The 24,474-nt window shown below is 33.2% G+C and overlaps 3 protein-coding genes across 3 annotated transcripts; 2 read left to right on the forward strand and 1 right to left on the reverse strand.

Annotated features, from left to right (window-relative positions):
• Positions 1-211: 211 nt before the first annotated feature.
• LOC110646383 (uncharacterized) lies at positions 212-1,975 on the forward strand. Its single transcript, XM_021799804.2, has 2 exons — positions 212-483; positions 1,204-1,975. The coding sequence occupies exons 1-2, from the start codon at positions 274-276 to the stop codon at positions 1,753-1,755; spliced, it is 762 nt and encodes a 253-aa protein (XP_021655496.2). The 5' UTR covers positions 212-273; the 3' UTR covers positions 1,756-1,975.
• A 10,604-nt stretch (positions 1,976-12,579) lies between these two features.
• On the forward strand, positions 12,580-20,082 carry LOC110646377 (nucleolar complex-associated protein 3). Its single transcript, XM_021799799.2, has 13 exons — positions 12,580-13,839; positions 13,920-14,089; positions 14,198-14,400; positions 15,042-15,250; positions 15,374-15,476; positions 15,743-15,906; positions 16,380-16,518; positions 17,705-17,881; positions 17,963-18,099; positions 18,462-18,791; positions 18,878-19,017; positions 19,107-19,204; positions 19,422-20,082. The coding sequence occupies exons 1-13, from the start codon at positions 13,676-13,678 to the stop codon at positions 19,890-19,892; spliced, it is 2,505 nt and encodes an 834-aa protein (XP_021655491.2). The 5' UTR covers positions 12,580-13,675; the 3' UTR covers positions 19,893-20,082.
• A 3,309-nt stretch (positions 20,083-23,391) lies between these two features.
• Positions 23,392-24,214, reverse strand: LOC110646371 (auxin-responsive protein SAUR72). Its single transcript, XM_021799794.2, has one exon. The coding sequence runs from the start codon at positions 24,042-24,044 to the stop codon at positions 23,610-23,612; it is 435 nt and encodes a 144-aa protein (XP_021655486.1). The 5' UTR covers positions 24,045-24,214; the 3' UTR covers positions 23,392-23,609.
• Positions 24,215-24,474: the final 260 nt, after the last annotated feature.

The raw sequence follows: 24,474 nt of genomic DNA on the forward strand, positions 1-24,474 counted from the left end.
ATTTACTTGGGTGCACTCCTTCCTTGAATTCTCTTCCCCAACTTCGTCCACATACCATAAATATTTTTAATTAATCCCAACATTTAATGAAAGGAAATCAATAGTCAATACCCACAAGCAATTTCAAATTTCATCTTAACCACTAATTATAATTCCATAACGTACCATCTCCCTCCTATTGTATGTATATATATACACGCACACGCGTCTCCTTTTAATATAAAACTTCATCTCTCTCTTTTTGTCTAGGCTCTCTCCTCTGCTGTATACCATATGGCAGCTGATGTGAGCTCTCTATTTAGGGTTTTGACTGGATACAAGGATCAACGGACGGTTGCTAACGAGCCTGTTGCTGGAAAATCAACGGCTCTTATGACCAGGGATTTGCTTGGTGGTGGTGGTGGTGATGCTGAGGACGAGTCTCAAGAATTGGACCTCGACTCGCAAGTGCCCACTGGCTGGGAAAAGCGCCTAGACTTGAAGGTATTTTCTTTTTCTTTCACGGGTAGATGCTTGTTTCCCCAGAAAATAAGAAGAAATGAGGTTTTACCCCCTAGATGTTTTGTTTATGCATGTGTATTATTTTTGAATTTTGAAATCTTTTGTTTTTCCTGATATTTAAAGACGGTGAAATTTCTTGCCTTTTTCTTTAGTGACTTCTTTCTTTTAATTGTGTTTATTTAATTTTGTCAAGAATTTCATTCTTTGCTTCGTTTAATCCATCGTTTGGTTGCTGAGAAACTGGAAGAAAGTAAATGAAAGAGTCAAATCAATTGATTGTCATCCTATTGGGGTTAGTGACACCTTTTGGTTTTCAGGGAAAGAAAGCCAAACCCAGATATACGGAGCTTGAACTGAAAAGAATTTCTTCACATTTCTTTTCAATTCGTAATTAATTGCCTTGCTTTTCCAGCAGCCAAACAGTTTCTAGTTTATCTGGAGTTTGTTATTTGAGAAAAAAAGAAAATTGTTTAAAATATATACATATACTGAATTAATAGCAATTAATGGCAGGAGGATTGGTAATTTGGTATTTCCCCCTTCCATTTAATAGTGTTCTTCAATGCACTGAAGCTAGAAATGCCACCTGCTTTTTCATTACTTACTTTCACTAATAATTGTTTCTAAATTCCTTCATCCCTGCTGTTCCTGATAACTTAAATAATACCTAAATTTATTTTATTTGTAATGTAATTGTTGTAGTCAGGGAAGGTTTATTTACAACGATGCAATTCCTCAAGTTCAGCTTCACCTTCTCCTTCAACATCATCAGATCTCAGGCAACAAACCAATCAAACAGTGGCAAAGCTTCAAGATTTAAACTTGCCTCCATCACCTTCCAAGATTACACTAAATCTTTTTGATGAAACAAACTTAGACCTGAAGTTAGTCTCGTCACCGTCAGGAACAACTACTACTTCATCATCATCATCAGCCAAATATCAAAGTGTGTGCACTCTAGATAAAGTGAAGTCTGCACTTGAAAGAGCGGAGAAAGAACCTATTAGAAAGCGATCATCGCTGTGGAAATCACCATTGTCACCTTCATATTCTTCATCATCGTCTTCCATTAGGGATATTCCAGAAGAAGAAAACGAACAGAACCCAGTATCTGCACCAGTGGCAGCAGGTTGCCCAGGCTGCTTATCTTATGTTTTGATATTGAAAAATAATCCAAAATGTCCCAGGTGCAATTCGGTTGTTCCAGTTCCAATAGTAAAGAAGCCTAGGATAGATCTCAACATTCCAATATGATAAATCAGAGAGATTTGATGTTTTTGTGATTTTGTACATGATATATGGAATTAAGGGTTTCAGAGAATAGAATTGTAGGCAAAAAAGAGATATATCAATTTTTTTTTTTTTATGGCTTTTTATCCCATAACAGTTAGGAAATTTATGCATCTTAGACCTCAATTTGCTGCCATGTCTCCGTATTTTATGTACTCTGTTAATATAAAGAGGATTTTTACTAGTGTTAAGAGTATTAATTAAGTGTTAGCGCCCTTCATGATTGGCAGAATCTGAGCCCTTTTAAGAAGAGCTGAAGAATTTAAAAAAAAAAAAATGAAGAAAGAGTTTGAATATGAGTGAAGGCTTTGAAAAGAAAGGCATTAATAATAGATTGTGACTTGTATCCATGAACTTTAAAGTGCTGAAAATTTTAGCAATCTCTACATGGGCAGGCATGTACAAGTTTAGCGTGCATCTCATCTCTCCACTGACTATCTTGTACGTCATAAAAAGGATGGTGATGTGAAAAAATATGGTTGTCCCCTATAAATGTTTTATAAATGCGGTCACCATCAGTTCCTCTGATGATGAGCTTTGTGCTTGCTCCATGAGAGCTAATTAAAGGCCATGTACTGTGCCAATTCATTAATAATATCTAACTACAATAAATAAGAATTAATTATTTCATGATCTTAAAGTTGCCCACCTACTTAACCTTATTTGTTTAATGCTTATTTCCTCAACCAAATTATGTACACTATTTCTCCAAATATCCCAATCAACTTCTTGCATTGAAATCTATTCTCTTCAAGATTTTCAACCCTAAGTTGGCATACACAAACACAATTGATTACATGACATTCCTCTACATCTTCTTCATGTGGGAAACAAAATTTGTGCCTTTACATCATTTAATTGTTAATCTAATTCAATTCTTAATGTTTTGCATAATATTGTAGATTCATTAAGCTAATTATTTATGATGCTATCAATGAATTTTAATTTAATAATATTATAATTATTTTTAAATTAATTTTTCTAATGAGTGTAGCAATTCATTTTAGTTGTTAAAATTTATTAAATATAATTACATATTATTAATTTTGCACCGATAATATAAGAATTGACATTTTCTGCGTGATATTACATCTATTTCAATGTAACATTACCTATTTTTATATAATGTGACTTACAATATATTAATATATATTAATTGCATATATATATATATATATATATATATATATATATATATATATATATATATATATATATTATACTCCATCCATTCATAAATAATAGACATATTTAGAATTTTTACGGTAATTAAGAAAATAATTGAATAATATCATTTTCATAAAAAAAATACTAATAATTTACTTAATTATTATTTCTTAGAAATATAAAAAAATAAACATCAATATGACAAACAGCTGATTTAATTAAGAAAAATGTGATAATATTAGTTCTATAAAATTATATAAATAGTTATTACATTCTATAGAGATAAAGGGTAAAGTTAAAAAAAAAAAAAAGTTAATTCTCTTTGGTCTTATAAATGTGGTAGATAATTTTGAATAAAATAAAAAATTAAATATGATTATTATTTGTGGATGGAGAGAGGATATAGATAAAGGAAAATATCCCAATAGTTTGATGCGTATCATCATCTTTTATAGTATTGTCACTTAGTAATTTCTATTAAATGTAAATTATTATAAATTATTTAATAAACACCCTATCAATTGTAAGGTAACTTATAATATATTAACATATATTAATTATTTCTATTATAAAATCTTTATTAAAAAATTTGAGAAATAAAAATAATAATTTAAAATAATTAATAAAAAATTTAAAACATTACATTGTTTTTATAAATTAAAATTAAACAAACAATTCCCTAGCTTATGTATAATGTTGAATAATTTTCGATACAAAATTATTAATAAAAATCATATTTAATAAATTTTAACAAGTACAACATAATAATTATTTTAAAAATTTATTTTTAAAATGACGAGTTCTCAAACTTTAATCATAATTAAATAAATTAAAAAAAATACTATGATCATTATTTTTTAATATGAAATATTTACATTTAAATTTATTCACTCCGATAGATACTTAATTTTATAATTAAAATTTAACAAAGGCGATTTTAATTGGGGGTGTGAAGGGATACTATACTATTAAAAAGGATAATAAAACTGCCGTCTTAAATGAAATGAAAACAGCATTTACCTAAAATTTGTGAAACATGCATATTCATGATTTTATTTAGTGCAGCTATAAAGTGCAATTAAAGAGCTATTCATTTGTGCACCTAACCTATATTAAATGCGAATTATATTGTCTTTAAAGTTGTTTACCTACCTTCAATATTTAACGTGAAATTGAAACTTAATTGCATTCTCTTTTCTTTTTCTTAATTTTATTATTTTCTGCTAATATATATGTATGTATTCCCAGATGAAGGAAGCCATTGGTGTGACATTACAACCAGCATCAATAGCATAATCTTCAAAATTAAATGGATTCATTAACGTTCTAACTAAATTCCCACCCTTACGCTTTCATTTAAACTTTGATTTAACAAGATTGATAAGTAATGAAATTAAGATAAACAGTCTTGTTCAACCACCCTATATTTATTTGAAAGCGACACCATCTCTATACTACACGCAAAATTAATTAAAAGGAGGATTAAGGTTAATTAATTACTACTCTCGCCTAACCTATCTATAATTTCATTTTCCCAAGATAAGTAAAAATCTAATGGATTGAATTAACTCCAAATTTATAGCCATACATTTTGGAAGATGTTAAATTAATACTCCTATATAAATAAACATAAGATGCTGTTCACATATCTCCTGCATATTTAATATGGACTGTATTAATTAATTCCGGATTAAATATCTCCATAATAAAATATAATCCTGTTTTTAATGTGGAGTTTTTGCTATTAATTAATGATACTTTAATTAATATATTTAAATTAAGGGTTATTTTGATAAAAGAAATCTAAACATTTGCGTCAATTTATGATTTTATTTAAATATTTTAATTTTGAATTAATTTTAAAAAAAATTCCATTTCAACAAAATTTTAATTAAAATTGAAAATTAATTCATCAATTGGCACTAATCACACGATGGATTTGTCACAATCACCAATTAAAATTATTAGGTCAACCGTGCAAACCTATAGCATTTATGATAATGTTAAATATTGTGATCTATATCAAACGAATGGTCAAAAATTAAATAGAACACTTGACCAAAAAATTAAATGATGAGGCCATTAGGTTACCATATACATTCATCTAGATTTGGCCAACGTCCAATTTGATTTACTTTCGGATTGAATTTAAAGGATAATTATTGTATGAATCAGGAACATTAAAACGTATCACTTTTTTAGAAATAAAAAATTAATTTTTCCTTAATTTTAGAAAGATGAAATCCTTATATTCATATAAATGGTGCATAATGCAGTTAATAATATCTCAAATTTATCAACTTTAATATATAAAGTCAAGGGATCAATATTAAATTATGAGTTTCATTTGATTTCAAATTTGATTTTAATGGCACATTTCTCTACTGTTGGACCTATGTTCAAGATTATAGTTTTCTAATTTCATTACTAAAAAAATTTTAATTTAAATTTTGTTTTTGATTAAAAAAACAAATAGTCAACAATTGTATTATTTATACAATAATTGTTTGCGAATCAACTTGATGCGAATAAGAGGGACAAAAATGTACCTTTAATGTTTTAATTATATTAATTAAGAGTTGATTAAACAAATGCGATTGATAATGAAATGAATACATTTAGTTTGGAAAGAGACAATATTTTGGAGCTGAAATTTGAAATTCAAATTTTATTTTCATTATAAAGCAATATTTAATTATAGAAATTATTTCTAATGCAATAATTTTATTAAATTCAATGGGTATTAGTTTTGAATTAATATATTACAAAACTCTTCTTCTATTCATATTTACTGCATAAACATCATTTAAAAACAAAAATATTGAATTAATTCAATGAATACAAAGTGTTGAATTAATATCTTGAGCATCTTGTTTCCGTTTCTCACAATCTTTTTTCGTAAACCAATGGCTACATTTTTTATTATAACCTTTTTTTTTAATCCTAATTTTATATAAAGTAATCTGATTATATTAATTAATGACTTAATAATATTAAAATAAAAAATTAATTTTAAAACTAATATAAATTATTATTATTATTATTAGAATCACTAATTAAAATAAAATTGATAATATTTGTAACACCCCAATTTTTTAAATAATTCTTTTATATGTAAATTATAATAATTTATTATATTAAATATTATGAAAATTGAATTGGAATTTTATGTATTTTCAATAATCGGAGTGGCTGGAGCTTGTCTCATTATGACTTGATTCTTTTTGTGGATAAGTTAGGGTGAGTATGGTTTTGAGTTGATCTCGCTGACCCCTGCATTTAGATTATTAAAAGAAAATCCGTCTTAAGTTGATCTCACTGACAGGTATTGGATTAAGAGAGTTGTAAAAGGGATCAGCTCCCATATTTATACATAGTAATGTGACACACGAGTATGTGAGTGCTCAAAATTATCTTTTATGTGAGTATTGTTTGAATTAGGTTGAATATGTTTGTATATGTTGTTTGTCATGACCCAATCCCATGGGTCGGACCGGCACTATGACCTGGGCCAGCCTAAAGCCTCGAGGCCCGTAGTAAGCCTAGCTATTTTTTAACACAATCTTAAGGCCCATTTTAAGCCTAATTTCGATAATTCAACCGGATAAAGTCCAGCCATAACATGGACCATACAACGGGGAGTTTTCGACTCACCTGACTTTTAAGCATAATATATATAATAATTTGAGGAGCTCAGCTCGCCCTCCACATACTCATAATATCATAAAATCAAATGGGAGCTCAGCTCCCTCATCCAATCCAATCATACACGCATTTAATAGATTTACAAATCCAACATAGTATTATGATATAGACCCAAATCAAATAAAATACTTTTAACACATGCGGAGTTCTATAATTTAGTAAAATTATACAAAACATAATAGGCATTACTAAATGACCTGTGAAGGAGAGAGGTAGGTTAAAACTCAACGACAACTCTCCTGTATCCTGAAAAAATAAGGTAAATAGGAGTGAGCATTCGACTCAGAGAGTAAAATATCGATTTTAAGCACAATTTCTATAGCTATCTAAAGTTAATGCATCATAAATAGTGGAATATAACACCTTCATAATTTTCATACAAATCACATCATAATAGCAAAAAAGTAATTTTGAGCACTCATGCACCCAGGTAATATTCAAACAGTACATATATGGGAGCTGATTTCCTATACAGCTCTCTTAATTCAACTTCTGCCAGCGAGTATATCTTAAGTCGGACTTTTGCTTAATAGACCAAATGCAGGGGCCAGCGAGATCATCTCGAGCCGTGCCTACCCTGACTTATTTATAAAAGGATCGGGTCCTAGTGAGTCAAGCTACAGCCCCGTCTACCCATCCTGTCCATATCCAACACCACACACCACACGCATGCCAACACCCACACTGCTCTAAATTATCATAAAACAACATCCATGGCACTTCATCAATTAAGAATATGATATAAAATATGCCTAGTGTTTAACTACATAGATATATATTTATAAGTGATGCATGGATATGCCTGAACATATAATAATGTTGAAATTATAATTAAAATCTATTTTATTCACAGACGTGGATCGAGATCACTGTGTCGGCTAGGCAGAGGAGGAAGGCTGTCCCGGCTCACCTGACAATTTCATTACAATTATTTAATATAATTGACTCAATACATGCTTAAAAATAAGCAAAGAAACCCTAAGTCGTGCAAAAAATCCAATAGAGTTTTTCCTATACCTAGGACCTACCCAACCTACACAATAGTTTAAATAATACTTATAAAATCATACATCTCAACATATATCTCATCAATATCATATGACCCCTCCTAGGCCCTCCAAACTATGCAATAGTCACAAATTTGAAAAAGTACGTTTTAGCTCCTAAAACAGATATTCTGCAAAAATCACTCAAATGAATTCTAAAAATTCTAAAATTTTGCCCCGCAGTACTCAACAATATTATAAAGCAATTGTAAAAAGAATTATAATTTTCTAATAACCCCTAAATATGTTATGAATTTTTATTCTAAACCCGACACTAAATAACTGAATAAACTTTGGGTTCAGGTTTACCTATACCAATTGTAACGCTTGAAATGCGTCTGAGGTATCTGCAAATGGTGGGGTAGCCTATAACTTTGATCCGATTTCAAAATAGTTCTAGCAGCTTATCTGCTCGACCCAAAATTGTAAATCTGGGCGACGATCGTATTTCCACGAAACGAAAGTACCTACGTGAAGTCCACAATAACAGTGTTAGACTAAAATATTTACATATAAAATAATTATTTGAAAATTAGGGATATTACATTGTGTTTTATACTTAGAGATACATTAGCCTTAAATAATTATAGAAATTATATTTAAAATTAATATCTCACTCTATAAGTTGAACGCTCACTTCCATTTAACTATTTTTTCTCAGGTGACAGAAGGGTTATTTGGGATTAACTTACTTCCTTTCTCGCAGGTTTACTAGTAGCCTTTTAATTTTGTTTTCCTTTTTCTTGTTTTTAATCTAGAATCTCCGCTGTGCTATAAATGTTTTAATCTTGTTTGGACTGTAATAATTCATTTCCTTTGAAGTTGTAAACTTATTATATGGACATGTGAGATGTGTGAAATGGATATATATATATATACTCTGGATGAGGGAGATAAGCTCCCATTTAATTATTTTGTCTGCTTGAGGATTGTGAGGGTGAGCTGAGCTCCCCAAATTGAAATAATTTGTGATTACAGGTCGGGTGAATTGAGATCTCCCTATTGGATAGTCTAATTTATAATCAGATTCTACCCATTTATTTTCTTAAAATTGGTTATGAGCTTTATGATTTGGTTAGGAATAGTTAAGTGAAAATAGTAGGAGATAGAATTATACTAGTAAAGCTAGTACTAGAAGAATAAACAATAAACGTAGTTAGTACTTATGCCCCACAAATAAGACTAAATAGTAAGAGTAAATAAAGGTTTTGGGAAGATATGGATGATTTAATGCAAAGCATACCAAATGAAGAGAATATTTTTATTGGTGGAGATTTGAACGAACATGTAGGAAGTGATAGGCAAGGCTATGAGAATGTTCATGGAGGTTTTGATTTTGGCAGTCGAAATGAGAAGGGAAAAAGCATCATGGATTTTGCTATGGCATACGACCTAATACTAGCAAATATCTACTTTATAAAAAGAGAGTTACATTTAGTGACTTTCAAAAGTGGGCAACATAGAAGCCAAATCGATTTCCTCTTAACCAGGAAGACAAATAGAGCTCTATGCAAGGATTGCAAGGTCATTCCAGGAGAGGCTTTAACAAGTCAATATCGGTTAGTGGTCTTGGATGTCAAGTTTAGGAACAATTCAAGTAAGGTCAGAAGAAATAGTGTAGCTCCAACAAAGTGGTGGGAGTTCAAAGGAGTAAAGCAAGTGAAGTTCAAAAATGAGCTTCTCGAGTCCGAAGCATGGAAGCTGAATATGGAGGCCAATGATATGTGGATACAGATGGCATCAAAAATTAAAGAAGTAGCTAAAAAAGTACTTGGAGAGTCTAAAGGACATGGACCACCCTTAAAAGAGAGATGGTGGTGGAATGAGGAAGTACAAAAGGCATTGAAGAGAAAAAAAGAATGGTATAAGAAATTACCTAAATGTGATAATAATGAGGCATATGAACAGTACAATATAGCAAAGAAAGAGGCAAAAAAGGCAGCTAGTCAAGCAAGAGCACAGGCCTTTGAAAAGTTATATGAGAAATTTGGAACTAAAGAAGGGGAGAAATATATTTATAGATTAGCAAGGAGGAGAGAAAGGAAATGTCAAGATCACAATCAAGTTAGGTGCATTAAAGACAAAGAAGGAAAAGTGTTGGTGAAAGATGAGGACATTAAAGAAAGATGGAGAAATTATTTTAATGATCTATTTAATAATAGTCAAATTGGTAATAGCGTGGATATAGACTATAGAACGATAAAAAAGAATGTGAATTATACTAGAAGGATTAGATATTTATAAGTAAATAAAGCACTTAAGAGAATGAAAGTGGGTAAAGCCTATAGACCCGATAGAATATCAATTGAAGTGTGAAAGTGTTTGGGAGATATAGGAGTGATATGGTTAACTAAATTATTTAATAAGATTCTAAACTCAAAGAAAATGCCTGATAAATGGAGGAGGAGTATTTTAGTACCTATTTTTAAAAATAAAGAAGACATACAGAGTTGCTCGAACTATAGGGGAATTAAACTCATGAGCCATACTTTGAAGTTGTAGAGCATCGACTACGTCGTGATACTTCTATCTCTCTCAATCAATTTGGCTTCATGCCCGGTTGTTCAACTATGGAAGCGATCTTTCTCATTAAAAGCTTGATGGAGAAATATAGAGATGTGAAGAAAGATCTACACAGGGTTTTTATTGATTTAGAAAAGGCTAATGATAGTGTTCTAAGAGATGTCCTATGGAGTGTGTTAGAACAAAAGAGGGTATCTATTAGGTACATACAAGTATTGAAAGATATGTATGAAGGAGCAACTACTATTGTGCGCACAGTGGGAGGGGACACAAGAAATTTTCCTATCTCAATTGGATTACACCAAGGATCAGCTATAAACCCTTACCTTTTTACATTAGTTTTAGATGAATTGACGAAACATATATAAGAGAGTATTCCTTAGTGCATGATGGTTGTGGATGATATTGTTCTAATAGATTAGACGCGAGAAGGAGTTAGTACAAAGCTAAAGTTTTGGAGAAATACTCTTAAGTCAAAGGGCTTTAAGTTAAGTAGAACGAAGACATAATACATGCATTGCAAGTTCAGTAAAAGCCAAACTGGTGATAGGGAATGAGTTAGTTTGGATGGAGTGGTACTGTCCCAAAGTAATCACTTTAAATATCTCGGCTCAGTCCTTCAATTAGATGGGGGATGTGAGGAGGATGTTAGTCATAGGATTAAAGCTGGATGGTTGAAGTGGAGACGTGCCACGAGAGTTTTATGTGATCACAAGATTCCCAATAAGTTGAAAGGGAAATTTTACCGTACAGCCATACGACCGACTATGTTATATGATAGTGAGTGTTGGGCATTGAAAGAGTCGTATGCGTCTAAGATAAAAGTTATAGAGATGAGAATGTTAAGGTGGATAAATGACCATACTAGACTGGATAAATTCCGTAATAAGAGTATTAGAGAAAAGGTAGGAGTGGTGCCAATTGAGGATAAGTTGAGAGAATGGAGATTGAGGTAGTTTGGTCATGTGAAGCGTAGACCTATGGAGACTCCAGTTAGATAAGTAGAGCACATTAGGTTAGAGGATAGAAAGAAAAAAATGGGTAGACCTAAATTGATTTGAAGGAGAGTAGTACAACATGAACTATAAGCATTACAAATTTCTAAGGATTTAACCCAAAATCGTTTAGAGTGGAGAAAGCGAATCCATATAGTTGACCCTAAATTTTTGGGATAAAGGCTTAATTGAGTTGAGTTGAATTAAATTATTTTCTTTTCAATTTTATTTTTTATTTTATTAAATACAATAAATATTTATATAATTTTTTAAAATTAATAAGCTAAAATAATTAAGTGAGACAAAAGATAATTTAATCAATTATTAATATGTTTTTATTAAAATGAGATTATATAATTATTTTATTGATAATTGTGTAAAATTCAAATGTGATAAATATAAATATAAGATGGAGCAGTCACTGGTGTCATATGTGCATATCATGTTAGTATTAAAACCTAATTTATAAGGTTGATAAATTTATAATTTTTTTTTTCTCATTAATTGATTAAATTTAGTATGATGGGTTTGTTAGTAAATCTATTGATAAAATTGAAAACTCATCAATTTTGACTTTCAATTTTTTTGATTAGACTACATTGAATAAGATAGCTGGTGCAAATTCATATGCAAGGTGAGTAAGCATCTTGATTATTAATTAAGGTTAGTTGAACCAAAGTACCAAACATTTATGATTCACTTGAAATTCAAGAAGCTAGAAAAAGCTAGTGGTGAAATTGGTCCAAATTGCATTTTACTAATTGCACTGCACCAATACACAGTTGAATTTATGGAACAACCACGTCTGCATCAAGCTTTAGGATTTGCAATTTTTCTGTTACATTTTATTCTCATTACCATCTGAACCAAACGGTCCCACCTGTAAATTGAGCCCCATCATTACTATATTCTTTTTCTAATCTGTTCAGCATTATTGTGTGCATCATGAATTCAAGTTTACTTTTTGCGGATACAGTTATTAAATGAATTTTTAAATTTAATATTTATTACAAATTTCATATACAACCAATTAATGGTCATCAATAATAAATTTTAAGGTCTGCATTGATCAATAGGATTCAAGATTTTGGAGAATCAAATTGGCACTCTAGGGTGTCATCTGATTTTTATTTTAATTAAATTCAATAGTTATTTTTAAAAAAAAAAATTAAAGTTTTCTCAAAATCAAAGTAATTGATTTCTGTTTGATTCAATGCTATTTTCGGTCAATCTAAATTTGATCAGTTCTGGTTTCGAACTAACTCTCAGCAAGATTTAGAATTAGTAAATTCATTATCTTTGTCATATACACAGTTAATTGATGATACATGAATAGATATTTAATTTAAGAGCGACCAATTAAGGCTTTCTAAAGGAGCATGCAAGGATTGGTAGCCAGAGCTATTATTATTTCCCTGTAGGCTTTTGAGAGCGAATATTTCTCTCAAAGTTCATCTTGCTATTCGTCTCTCAAGACCGTTGAGTTTTTCAGTTTTCAAAGGCTCCCTTGTCCTTTAAGGCAAGGGAAGATGCTTGTTCTAGTCTAACTGAGGTCTATCCCCCTCTCAACTGGGCTAGAAGTGTATAGTCCTTAGTTAGTTCGTGTTCTTGCAGGTGTGGATGAAAATGGGAGAGTTTCCAGTGAAGACCTGCTAAAATGGATATGTGTTTTGCTGTCTGTTTGGGTGCCACTGAATATAGAGGGTCTCTTGCATGTTTGATGGAAGTAACTTTAGGTCCTTGTGCCAACCGGATCTAGTAGCTGCCGACCCCCATCTGGCTACACGCGATTGAGACGCCAAGAGCTCTGCCTCATCCCCTGTGAACGGTCGTCGGCGATGGCTATGCTTTCTAGTTTTCGAGGTCCAGTGTATGGCGGAGATGAAGCTCCAATTGGGACTACAAAGAAAGAGGCAGGCTCCAGCTACTGAATCCTTTGGTTGGTGCTTTTCCATCCACCGAATCCAACTCCAGCTTCTAGGAGGAGCAGTAGTCATGCTTTTTGATGTTGCTCTTGTGTTTTCCCATGGTTAATGAGATATAGGGTAGGGTTTCCTTGGGTTGGAATGTTTTCTGTTTGGGCTGAGTTCCTGGGCCTTAGAGATGACTCTTTGTGTACAAGATGTAATGTTTTGCTCTATGGGCCATAAAATGCAACTATGCAATTGAAAAAAAAAAGGAGCGACCAATTTCAACTTCATATAGAAACATGCACTTTTTTTTTGCAAGAATTTGTAAAACTGGGCCTCCATGAAAGCTACTAAATAAAGGAATTGGGCTCTTGCCGAGTGAGGCCCAATAGGCCCATATTGGAAAACCGAAGCGCATTATCTCTTAAAACTAACTTATGTGGCAGTCTAAAACCCTAAGCCCCAGCTCTGGTCATTGTGTTGCTTCTCCTGGTATCTGCATTGGACGTCTCCTTTTCTTTGGTTGGTAAAAGAGAAAATGGTGAAGAAGAAGCAGAAGCAAAAGATAGTGTTGCCACCGGCGTTGCCGCCGGAGATATCTGAGGATGAAATTGAGGTCTCTGATGAGGACTTGCAATTCGTCAATGAGAACAGAGATTATGCTGGCTTTGTTTCTCGCTTGGACACCGATACCATCACCAGGTACTACCTCCTCTTCACTGCCCTCTCTCCCTCTCTCTCTCTCTCTCTCTCTTCGATTTGACATTGTTTTGTGTCCCAAGGCATGTTTCTCGCGTTGCTGATTTAGAAGGAGATGATTTAGAAGCAGCGTATGAGAAGCGGCTGGGGAGGAAGTCACAGCAGAAACAGGAGGAGGAAGTGCGGCTTCAAGTTGATCCTGTTGATGCTCTTCCTGTAAAGACTTTAGATGGAAAACTTTACTATCGGACTTGTAATTTTTTTTTTCTCTCATCTGTTTTTAGTTACTATTCTTTAATTTCTTTTCGTCGCTTAATTGTTGCGTTTGATTATAAGGGGATAATGTTGTTATGTGAACCAGTGTCCAATACATCAGAAAAATCTGAAAATGGTCGGGACGCAGATGATGAGAAGGGTGATTCCGGCGCTGATAAGGGTATAGTGAGACTGACGAAAGCAGAAAGGAGGGCAAAGCTGAAAAAAAGCAAGAAAGAGGCAAAGAAACAAGGGAAGGAGTTGGGGAAGACAGAAGAAGTGCAAGAAACCCCACAAGCCGCTGTGCTGGTATTGTCTGATTGGAGTTGCTATGCAGTGATTGCGGTCTTGTTTTTTAACCTTAATATGAAAATAATTTCAGTGTTCTGAATCCTGATAGAAAATTATTTTTTTGTAAATAAAATCAAAAGGCTCTAAATGTGAGAGGCCTTTATAATTTACTGGTCTTATATAGAAGGATGAGTAATCTTGCTTCACTTGCAAGTTCACTTGATCCTTTTCTAGGATTTTATATAGTCATAACAAGCACAACATCTGTGTTTACGTGTTCTCACGTTACTTACACTTAAACACTTAGAGCTCTATTATATTGTAATGTTTCCTTAACTTATTATTCTATACAGTTATCCCTAAACCTTAAAGCAATGGAGTTATTGCTTCAGCAAAACCTGTGCATTTCTTTCTCATGCAGAAACCTATGCAACATTGTGCATGATTTTCTCCTCCTTTTTTCTTGCACGTGCCAAAAGGACATGGGATTTATAAATAGGTGTCTGTTGATTTTTTTGTTACTTATAGCATTCCATTTATCTTATCTATTTTGTTCCATCAGTGTTGTTCTTGTTTTTTTTTTTTTTGAGCGGGCAACAGAAATCTCTTATCCATTTATTTTGTGCATCTCATAAAACACAATGCACTCTTTTATTTAGGCCAAGGTGAAAGAAGATCTCACTGCTGAAGAAGTGTTTGAAAACAAGAAGCTTAAATTAGCAGAGCTGGGCATCGCATTGCTGGCAGATCCAGAGTCGAATATAAAAACTCTGAAAGAGATGTTGCAATTCTGTAAAGATGATGATCATGCTATTGTCAAACTTGCATTGTTATCGTTGTTAGCTGTTTTTAAAGACATTATTCCAGGGTAAGATGCCTGCATTTTTTTAATTATGCTTCTTAACTCTCTCTCTCTCTCTCTCTCTCTCTCTCTCTCTCACGTGCGCGTGCGAATGTAATATCTCATATTTCTTTCAAATGCACATGACAGCTACCGGATTAGGCTTCCTACTGAGAAGGAGCTAGAAATGAAAGTTTCCAAGGATGTTAAGAAGTTGCGGTACCATGAATCAACACTTCTGTCTGCATACAAGGTTTAACTTTGTGCTCTTTTTCTATGAAGAACTGTTAATTTCATTTATTGATTTCTCTTAATGCACCTGGGCTCTCTATTCCTTTAATTTGCATCCTTTACAAGTATCCAAAATAATGGAGCTCTTCTATTGATAAGTTGGATTATCTCCATGTCTCTGCATTTAGTTTCAAATACCCTAATGTTTACCTTTGCCTTCCCCCCTGCAATATTTACTCTGTAAGGATTTTGATTTACTTTTTTTTTCCTTTGAAATCATATTGACAGGTTTACTTGCAGAAGCTGATGGTATTAGAGAAACGGTCCAAGTACCAGCATGTGGCTGTTCGCTGCATTTGTACTTTGCTTGAAGCAGCTCCCCACTTCAACTTCTGTGAAAATTTGTTAGGTGCTGTGGTTGAAAACATAGGTTCTTCAGATGACGTTATAAGGTTTTGCTATAGTTATCTTCCTTTTCCTGTGCATTTTCAGAACTTGCTGTTCTAAAATATTTGGTGGAGGGGGTTTCAAGGTGGAGGCCCCTAAAGAAGCAATATGAAGATTTCTGTTGAAATATTAAAGGAAAACCATAATTACTGTTATTATAGTTATTTTAACTGATTGTGTCTGTCAATTCCTTTAGCAAATTACTATATTCTAGTAAGGTTAGGCTGTTGTTACAAAAATCCACACATTATCTACCCTTATCTTGTATTAGTCCAAAAAGTAATTGTGCAGCTAATATTGAAGTTACGTTTACTTGCCTTTATAAAAGGTCAATCTTTCATTGGTATGTTCATTTCCCATGTGATAATTGTACTGTAATTATGCTTCTTCAACCACCTAGGTCATTAATGCTTCTTCTTAATACTTTTGGCTTTGTCTATGGCTTTGGTTCAATTATGTTCACACTATTTTTTAACAGGAAACTTTGTTGTGCTACTATTAAGTCACTTTTTACCAGCGAGGGAAAGCACGGTGGTCAAGCTACTGTAGAGGCTGTTCGGTTAATAGCTGATCATGTTAAAGCTCATGATTGTCAATTGCATCCGGATTCTGTTGAGGTACAATAAATTTTTCCTAGCTGTTTTAAAATGTTATGTAATTCCCGTGAGAACCTGAAATTATTTACTTTAACCTAATCTTGGAGAAGTAATACAATTGATGTGTTTAGCTTAGGCTCTCTTGACTCTGCTTTTTAATAGAAGTCCAATTTTCAAAACGTTTTAGTGTATTGCTTAAATATTTCATGCCCTCTGCTGAAGATAAAAGTATTAGTGGAAATGCATCAACTATGCATCGCAGCTTCCCAGAGAATTTGCTATCCTAGGCTTAGGTACTTATTTGACTCAAGTTCAATGGATTTATCATTATCGCTTGACACATGTATAATGTCTTTGACAAATTGTCACACACCATTTATGCAGGTTTATGCATCTTATGGAATATTTCATTCCATTATGTTACGATCCCCTGCAAGAAAATTTTGTGTCCCACATCGAAAATATGGGATTTTAATGTGGGGTATATATGGATTTAGGCTCTCCCGCCTCAATAGCTAGCTTTTGGGGTGTCGTTCTCCTAAGTTCGTATCAATGGTATTAGAGCTGGCTCCATCTTGCGAGACCTAACACTCAGAGTGGTGGCCCATAGAGTGGTGGCTCATGTAGTGGTGGCCTATACCCAATTTGTAAGGGTCGGTGGTGCAATGTGTATAGTTCTAGCCGTGATCAACGTGACCGTGACTAATGAAGATATTGGTTCTCCAAGCGTGGGGTATTGTTATAATCCATTGCAAGAAAAACTTATGTCCCACATCAAAAGTATGGGATTTCTGTGTGGGGTATATATGGACTTGGGCTCCCCCACCTCAATAGCTAGCTTTTGGGGTGTCGTTCTCCTAAGTTCATATCATATTCTTTGCATGGATGAATATGGTGGACACAAATTTGATGTGTTCATCGTGCTGAACTTACATGGCAAGAATGCCATTTACCAGGCACCATTCCACAAATTGTACTACACTACTATTAATGTGGTTGAAAAGATGATGGCGTATTAACCACCTCTTCATTCACTAGAGAGGATAAAAGTGTGTGTATGTATTTGTTGCACTAGATAATTCAGTATTTAGGTTGAAATTTTTCCAGCTCTACTAAAAATAGTTAGAACATTTGTACTCTTTTTCCTTCTTGTTTTCTTTTTGGTATTTTGTTTACCCGCTTATTGCATTGGTTAATACACTATCAGGTATTGTTGTCATTGTCCTTTGATGAAGATCTTGGAAAGGCTGAAGAAGAGGACAAGGAAAATAAATTTAGAAACAAGAAAAGCAAGAAGAGAAAGAATAATGAGGAGCCAAGTCAATTACAAGAAAATGATAGAAAAAAAAGTAGGAAAGAACTGTTGACAAAAATGAGGGAGGAGGTATGTGCTGTTATTTATAATTTGATATCTTGATGTTGTTTGTTTTCCGGTTATAATGGTCATGATATTGGCTTTAAACAGGTTGCTGCTGATTATAAGGCTGCTGCTTTTACCACAGATGTTAAGGAACAGAAAAGGATGCAATCAGAGACACTTTCTGCTGTCTTTGAGACATATTTTCGCATCTTGAAGCATACCATGCTGTCAACCACAGACAGGTTTGTTCTTAGATTATATATTGGCTGTTAAGAGTGAGGTTAGATGCGTAGCTTGGTTTTTTGTGATAAAAAAGAAAGGGGATCTTGCTACTTTATGCAGCCTTCTATTGCTGATCTCATTTTATGGCATCAATACATGCAACTTGTTTAGAGAAACTACAATTTCTTGAATTTAATTTAGCATGGCTGTTTAATGTATAACAGAAACTTCAAGAGTGGATAGTCCAGAAGAAATCTAGCAATAGAATACGTATCTAATTGAGAAGTGCTTTATTTGCCATTCTCTTGGTTAGAAATTCATTTACAAATTATTTGTTTATTTACTCGTCAATTTTTCTTGCAAATTTTTTTTATTGTTCCAGTCCTGAAGCGAATGATAATTTAGTTGCCAATGCAACTGGGGCCCACCCTCTGCTTGCTCCTTGTCTGAATGGATTGGGAAAGTTTTCTCATCTAATAGATCTGGATTACATTGGAGATCTTATGAATTATCTGAAAAAGCTTGCTGGTGGTGATACCAACTCTAACAGTTCCTCAGAAAGAAGTTCGAAGTACTTGACTGTTTCTGAACGCCTTCAATGCTGCATTGTTGCCTTTAAAGTGATGAAGAGCAATCTAGATGCCCTAAATGTTGATTTACAGGGCTTCTTTGTGCTGCTGTATAATCTTATTCTTGAGTACAGGCCTGGAAGGTTTGTGCTACTCATGCCACCTATGGAACTGCAAATGTTACTTGATTTTTGAATTTCCCCATTTGAGTTGTAAAATGTTTTGGCAGAGATCAGGGTGAAGTATTAGCAGAAGCTTTGAAGATTATGTTATGTGAAGACAGACAGCATGATATGCAAAAGGCTGCTGCATTTGTAAAACGTTTGGCCACATTCTCACTGTGCTTTGGATCAGCTGAATCCATGGCTGGTGTGCCATATTTCCCTTTGCCATCTAACTTTTTTCTAAAATCCTTTGTTCTCTGTTTGTTTACCTTTATTGCTTGGAATGTTTTGCAGCTTTGGTAACTTTGAAGTATCTCCTCCAGAAGAATGTCAAATGCCGGAATCTATTGGAAAATGATGCAGGGGGTGGCTCAGTTTCTGGTTTTGTTGCGGTAAGCTAAGCATTCTTATTGTAAATAGATTTAGAAAATGCATTTTTTGTGGACTTCATTTATGATATGCAGTGATGCTAGCACATATTCTTTTATTGAAAAACTTCTGATTTTGTGATATTCCTCCTTCCCTGAAGTATCTTCCATCAATTAATGTTCCTTGTTTGATTGCAAATAGTAAACTCGACATTCTCTGTGTTTTTGATTCACTGTGCAGAAATATCAGCCGTATGCCTCAGATCCTAATTTAAGTGGGGCACTTGCCTCAGTCCTCTGGGAACTCAATCTTCTCTGCAAGCATTACCATCCAGCTGTTTCAACGATGGCTTCAAGCATTTCAAGCATGAGCACTTCTCATAACCAAGTTTATCTTTCCTCAATATCTCCTCAGCAAGCTTTTACAGACTTGTCCCTCGAAAGGGAGTTGCTCAACCCAAAATACGACATTAGAAAATCAAATAGCAAGAGGAAAAAAGGGTCTTCTAAAATGACTGGTGGCTTTGGTAGTTCTCTAGATACAAGTTCAGCTGATGAAGACGAGTTGAAAAAGAAACTTTCTGATCATTTTGTGCTCCTCCGTGATTTCAAAGAGAATGGGAGACTAAGGAGCGAATTAGAGCGTACTACGTTAGCCCTACAATTATATGACGAATACAAGAAGCAAAAGAAGAAAAACAGGAAGGCTTAATACCAAGAACGACAGGAAATGAGCATTCAATATTTTAGGTATTGGAATTTTTTTTCAAATTGTACAGTTGTTTTCTGCAACATTCTTGTTTAATTGGTGAGGCCATAGTCAAGCTGTGCAGTGGGCATCATGAATCTGATGTTTGATTAGTTTGTTCTTAATGCGAGCTTAAACCCAATTTTAGCTTAAACATTATTATTTTTCATAAAATACTAGTTTTTTTTTTTCATTTTTAAATATTTCCTAAATTTTAATAGGTTTTGCCAGTTAGTTAGCGTTAACCGTGCCTTGTCCAGAGCCTTAAATTAAGGCCCCCATGAGTATAACTGAAAGTCTTTGGATACGAAATTAGGCCTGTGATATTGGGAAACTGTTCATTCAAATGATGGACGAAGTTTGCTTCACTGTATTGCTTCCTATGTAACAAGAAAGAGAAAATTAGTACATGTGAACCCAAATCACTTAAAAAATGAATTTTGAATTTTGACGTTGGGGTACTCCAATCTGCAAAAGTCCATAGTTGGTAGCATGTGTTTGAAACGAAGGGAATGCGGCCCAGATACAGTTAGTAGCATAAAAAATTAACAACCATATTATTAGAATAATATTAACTGACAAAAACCATAGTCATATTTTGCTGTAGAAAATCTTCCAAACTGAGTATGAGCCTTTGCATGAAGGCCTATCGAGATCTCACAATCATTAAAACCTTATCCCATGTGACCCAAATATCACACTTCCACATGATGCCTGTGAATTAGACTTAATTTCTAACCCTCTTTCTTGGATCTTGGATAATATTTATTAATTTCCTTCATTAAAACTGGCATTTAAAGAAAACCAGTGCAAAAATTCCTTGGTTTCTCGAAAATAGTCTCTACTGTATAATTATGAAAAATTAAAAACAACATGTTAACCCATGTGGCTTTATCCGCAAATTAAGGGCGTACGTTTTCATGCTAGTGTAGCAGCGCGTGCATTGCATGAGCCTCCTCACTTGTGATTATGAATTAATATTCTATCGGCATAGCCATAGGTATAGGTCTATTTGTGTGCGTATTTTATGCTTAGGCAAATTATACGGTGTATGTATGTATATAATAATTAGGTACTTTGAGTGTTATATATTAATAATATACTTTCAATTACTTGATTATTTGGCGAATCTGTCACAAACTGTGTACAGCTTATGCATAAATTCCATCACTTGTACAAGAATAAGAAGAAAACCCTCAGGATTGGACATTTTAATCTCTTGTACTATAAGATAGGTATTTAATTACTAAATTATTGATTCAATGACTTATAAATCTTAATAATAATAATAATAATATTATTATTATTATAATAGTTGGCCATGTGCATTCCCAAAACTACTCAATTCTTGAAGACCTTGATAAATTACGATTAATTAAAGTACAAGATCTACAACTTAATCCTCTGTTTAAACAAGCTATCAAAACTAAATCAAAGTTTTTAATGAAAATTTTACTCTATTTTTAGCCTAAGTCTTTGCGTATATTCAACATATTACATTTATGAAAAAACACTTATCGAAGCAAACAGGCTTGACCAAAGACCATGACGACTCTTTATACAAATATCAGATCTTCATACATATTTACATGCACAAACATTGAAAATGGCTGTTGCCTTTTCCTATTCATACACGTAACACATTAACGACCAATCAAAATAATATATTTTCTCATGTGTATAATTCTTATATTAATCAAGAATCTTATGATAGTTGTGCTTCAGGCTGCCTAATTTTAAGTATTGTCTTTAATTCCAAGAAAACAAGTACTGTATAATATATATTCTTAAAGTTGATAAGTCAAATAAATGAGAGCACTTAGTCACACATTTCGGTGGGTGTTGAATTCTTTTGATAAAATAATTCTCATGATCAATTAATATTCAATTACGCAGGTAATTAGAGGATAAATATGCTTACTTTGCTGCTTTAAAATTTAATTAATTAATTTCTTCTTTTTTGGAGTCAGAAATTCGGTGGCTGATCTTCAGGCTCGATTCAAACTATAACTTCTCATTAATTCTGTTTGTCGGGTTCAGGCAGCGTATCGTGAACGTGAGTCCAATCCATAGTTTTCTCGATCGAGTCATGTAATTAATTATGAGTTAATTGCAATTTAATTTGATAATTAGTTAATTAATTGTCGTTTTGCTTATTGATCAACATGCAACGCAATGGAAAACGACGATTCTCCCACCATGTACTGTCCAGAATTTTTTTGTTCGTGAGTTTTGTGACCCTTTCACCTACCTCCTGCCGCTGCAATCTGCTAATTATCCAACAAGCTCAGTGCAATTGAAAAAAAATAGCTATCTTTTTCTTTAATTATTATGTATGATTTGATTTCGTTAATAATCGTTTTAAGATTAATTACATTTAATGTATTATCAATTTGAAAATAATATTTAATTTTAATATGTGAAATATTCTAACGTTATTTATAAGAATTTAAGCAGCAGATATACATTACTAATTAACATTAATGATTGTACATTCTGTTTTAGCTAATCAAAACCATACAACAACCAATTGCCATCTTTGCAAGTTTAATAAATCATTATACATTAAATCTTTGACAACTTCTTTCAACTGCTAAAGATTAAGCAAATGATTATATAATCCTAAATATAATTATATACTAATTAAGTGTGATTATATTTGCATACAACATGCATATGTATGGTCCGTTGTAGAAATTTTTTTTATTTAAAAAAAAAAAAATTGAATTAAGCCATTTTCTCTGTTTCTTTAATCATTAATTTTGCCACATTAACTGCCGGAATATGCGCTTATTTTCCTCTTCTTTGTCTCCAAGATGTTAAATTTACTTAAATTTCATTATTTAATTAATATTTATATAATTAATTTAAACCCCATTTATACATTTTCTTTACTTTAAAAATTATTAAAAAATATTTAATTTTAATTATTATTCAAACAAATCTCATTATTAATTTTTTTTTTCAAATGGTGTAATTATTTTATTATTTTTTAAATGGACTAATTCCTAAATTATTTTTACCATATTTGAAGCTCAATTCCATCTTTAGAGAGTATGAAACAGAGTTGGTGACGACTTAATGATACAAAAACAAACAAATAAAGAAAATATTATAACGCTGATATCATATTGGTAATAGTTGGGTTGGTTAGGAGAAGCTGCCCTGAGGAAAAACAAGCATATCCCACGAATATTCCCCATACTATTGAAATGATGGAACTACCCTTCACAATGTTCCATATTACGCTTCTACCCCACCTTTCATGCCTCCCCAAAATACCCTCATCACCATCCCACCGCAGACGGCAGATCGACGAATCTCCTCCTCTCCTCCTCTCCTGGAGAATTAGGGTCAAAAAGAAGGATTTCAAGTACCCAAAAAGCTCTTATATTCTAGAAAATACATCCTTGTCCATTTTCAGAAAAAAAAAATTATCAAGAACAAGGCAGGAAAATGGAAATTAGGGCAAAAAACACAGGCATTAGTATGTATATTTTCATGGAAACTTCAGGCCCTGATTTTTACAGAAGAAAAACAAAAGCCCTGAAAAATAAGAAAAACTCCTTTAAGCTTCAGGTGACAAAAAGCATATTTACACCCGAAAAAACAAAACTAAAAGATCTCTAGATTTTTCTCCCTCAATATATCTCAAGGATCTTTCGGAAAAAAAGGTCTAATCTAGAAGTAGTCATCAGTGAACAATGAACCCTGAAGATCTTCCAGGTCACGTGATTCAAGGCCGAGACGAAGCGCTTCCATGATTCTTTCAAAAACCAGTACGTGACAGGGAATTCTCAACACTCCTTTTTGGTCGTAGCCATATTCCTGAGCAGACTTGTTAAGAAGTCCGATGAAGATCGGGTGGTTAAGTAGCTCCGCGCTCACCACAAACCGCTCCATCTCGTCTCCGACGTACACAGGCACATGACCTTCAGGCACCGATGACTTGCCTCCACCAGCTCTCCTGGCTGGCTTAACTAAGCAACGAAAAGACTCCGCTCGGTGCGTCGATCTCGAGGCCGCTGAACATCTGCGGGATTGCGAGTCAGAACGCAGAAGGCTGTACTGAGAGGAGTCGGCGACTCGTGAGAGGCGGCGGATCAACTGCTTCATGGATTGCTAGAAAGAGAGGAGGTTATAGTAAGGACCCAACTTGGGATAGAAAGAGAAAGCGTGAATTTGGCGTATGAAGGCCTCTCCAAGAAAAAAAGCGCAAAAATAAGTGGGTTTTCACAGAGAGTGGAAAAGAGAGTGCGTGGGATAGAATACGGAGAGAGGGTGCGGAAAGGAGGGGGGAATATATAAAGGAGGAAAGAGCAAGAGGTACACATGGAAAGGTGATGGTAGAGGAGAGAGAGAGAGAGAGGTACAGGTAGAGTACTTGACAGGTACAATAGAAGTGAATAAATATTTTCTTATTATTTTATTTTTTTTTCTATTTATGCTTTCTTTTGGTAGAATGCATACAGATTTTTAAAAGTTAGTTTTGAGGCTGGAAGAAGATGCTTCTGTGTGAATTCTTTCTCTTTTTTTATTTTATTTT

Source organism: Hevea brasiliensis, chromosome 17, assembly GCF_030052815.1.
Source record: "Hevea brasiliensis isolate MT/VB/25A 57/8 chromosome 17, ASM3005281v1, whole genome shotgun sequence".
Lineage (NCBI taxonomy): Eukaryota > Viridiplantae > Streptophyta > Magnoliopsida > Malpighiales > Euphorbiaceae > Hevea > Hevea brasiliensis.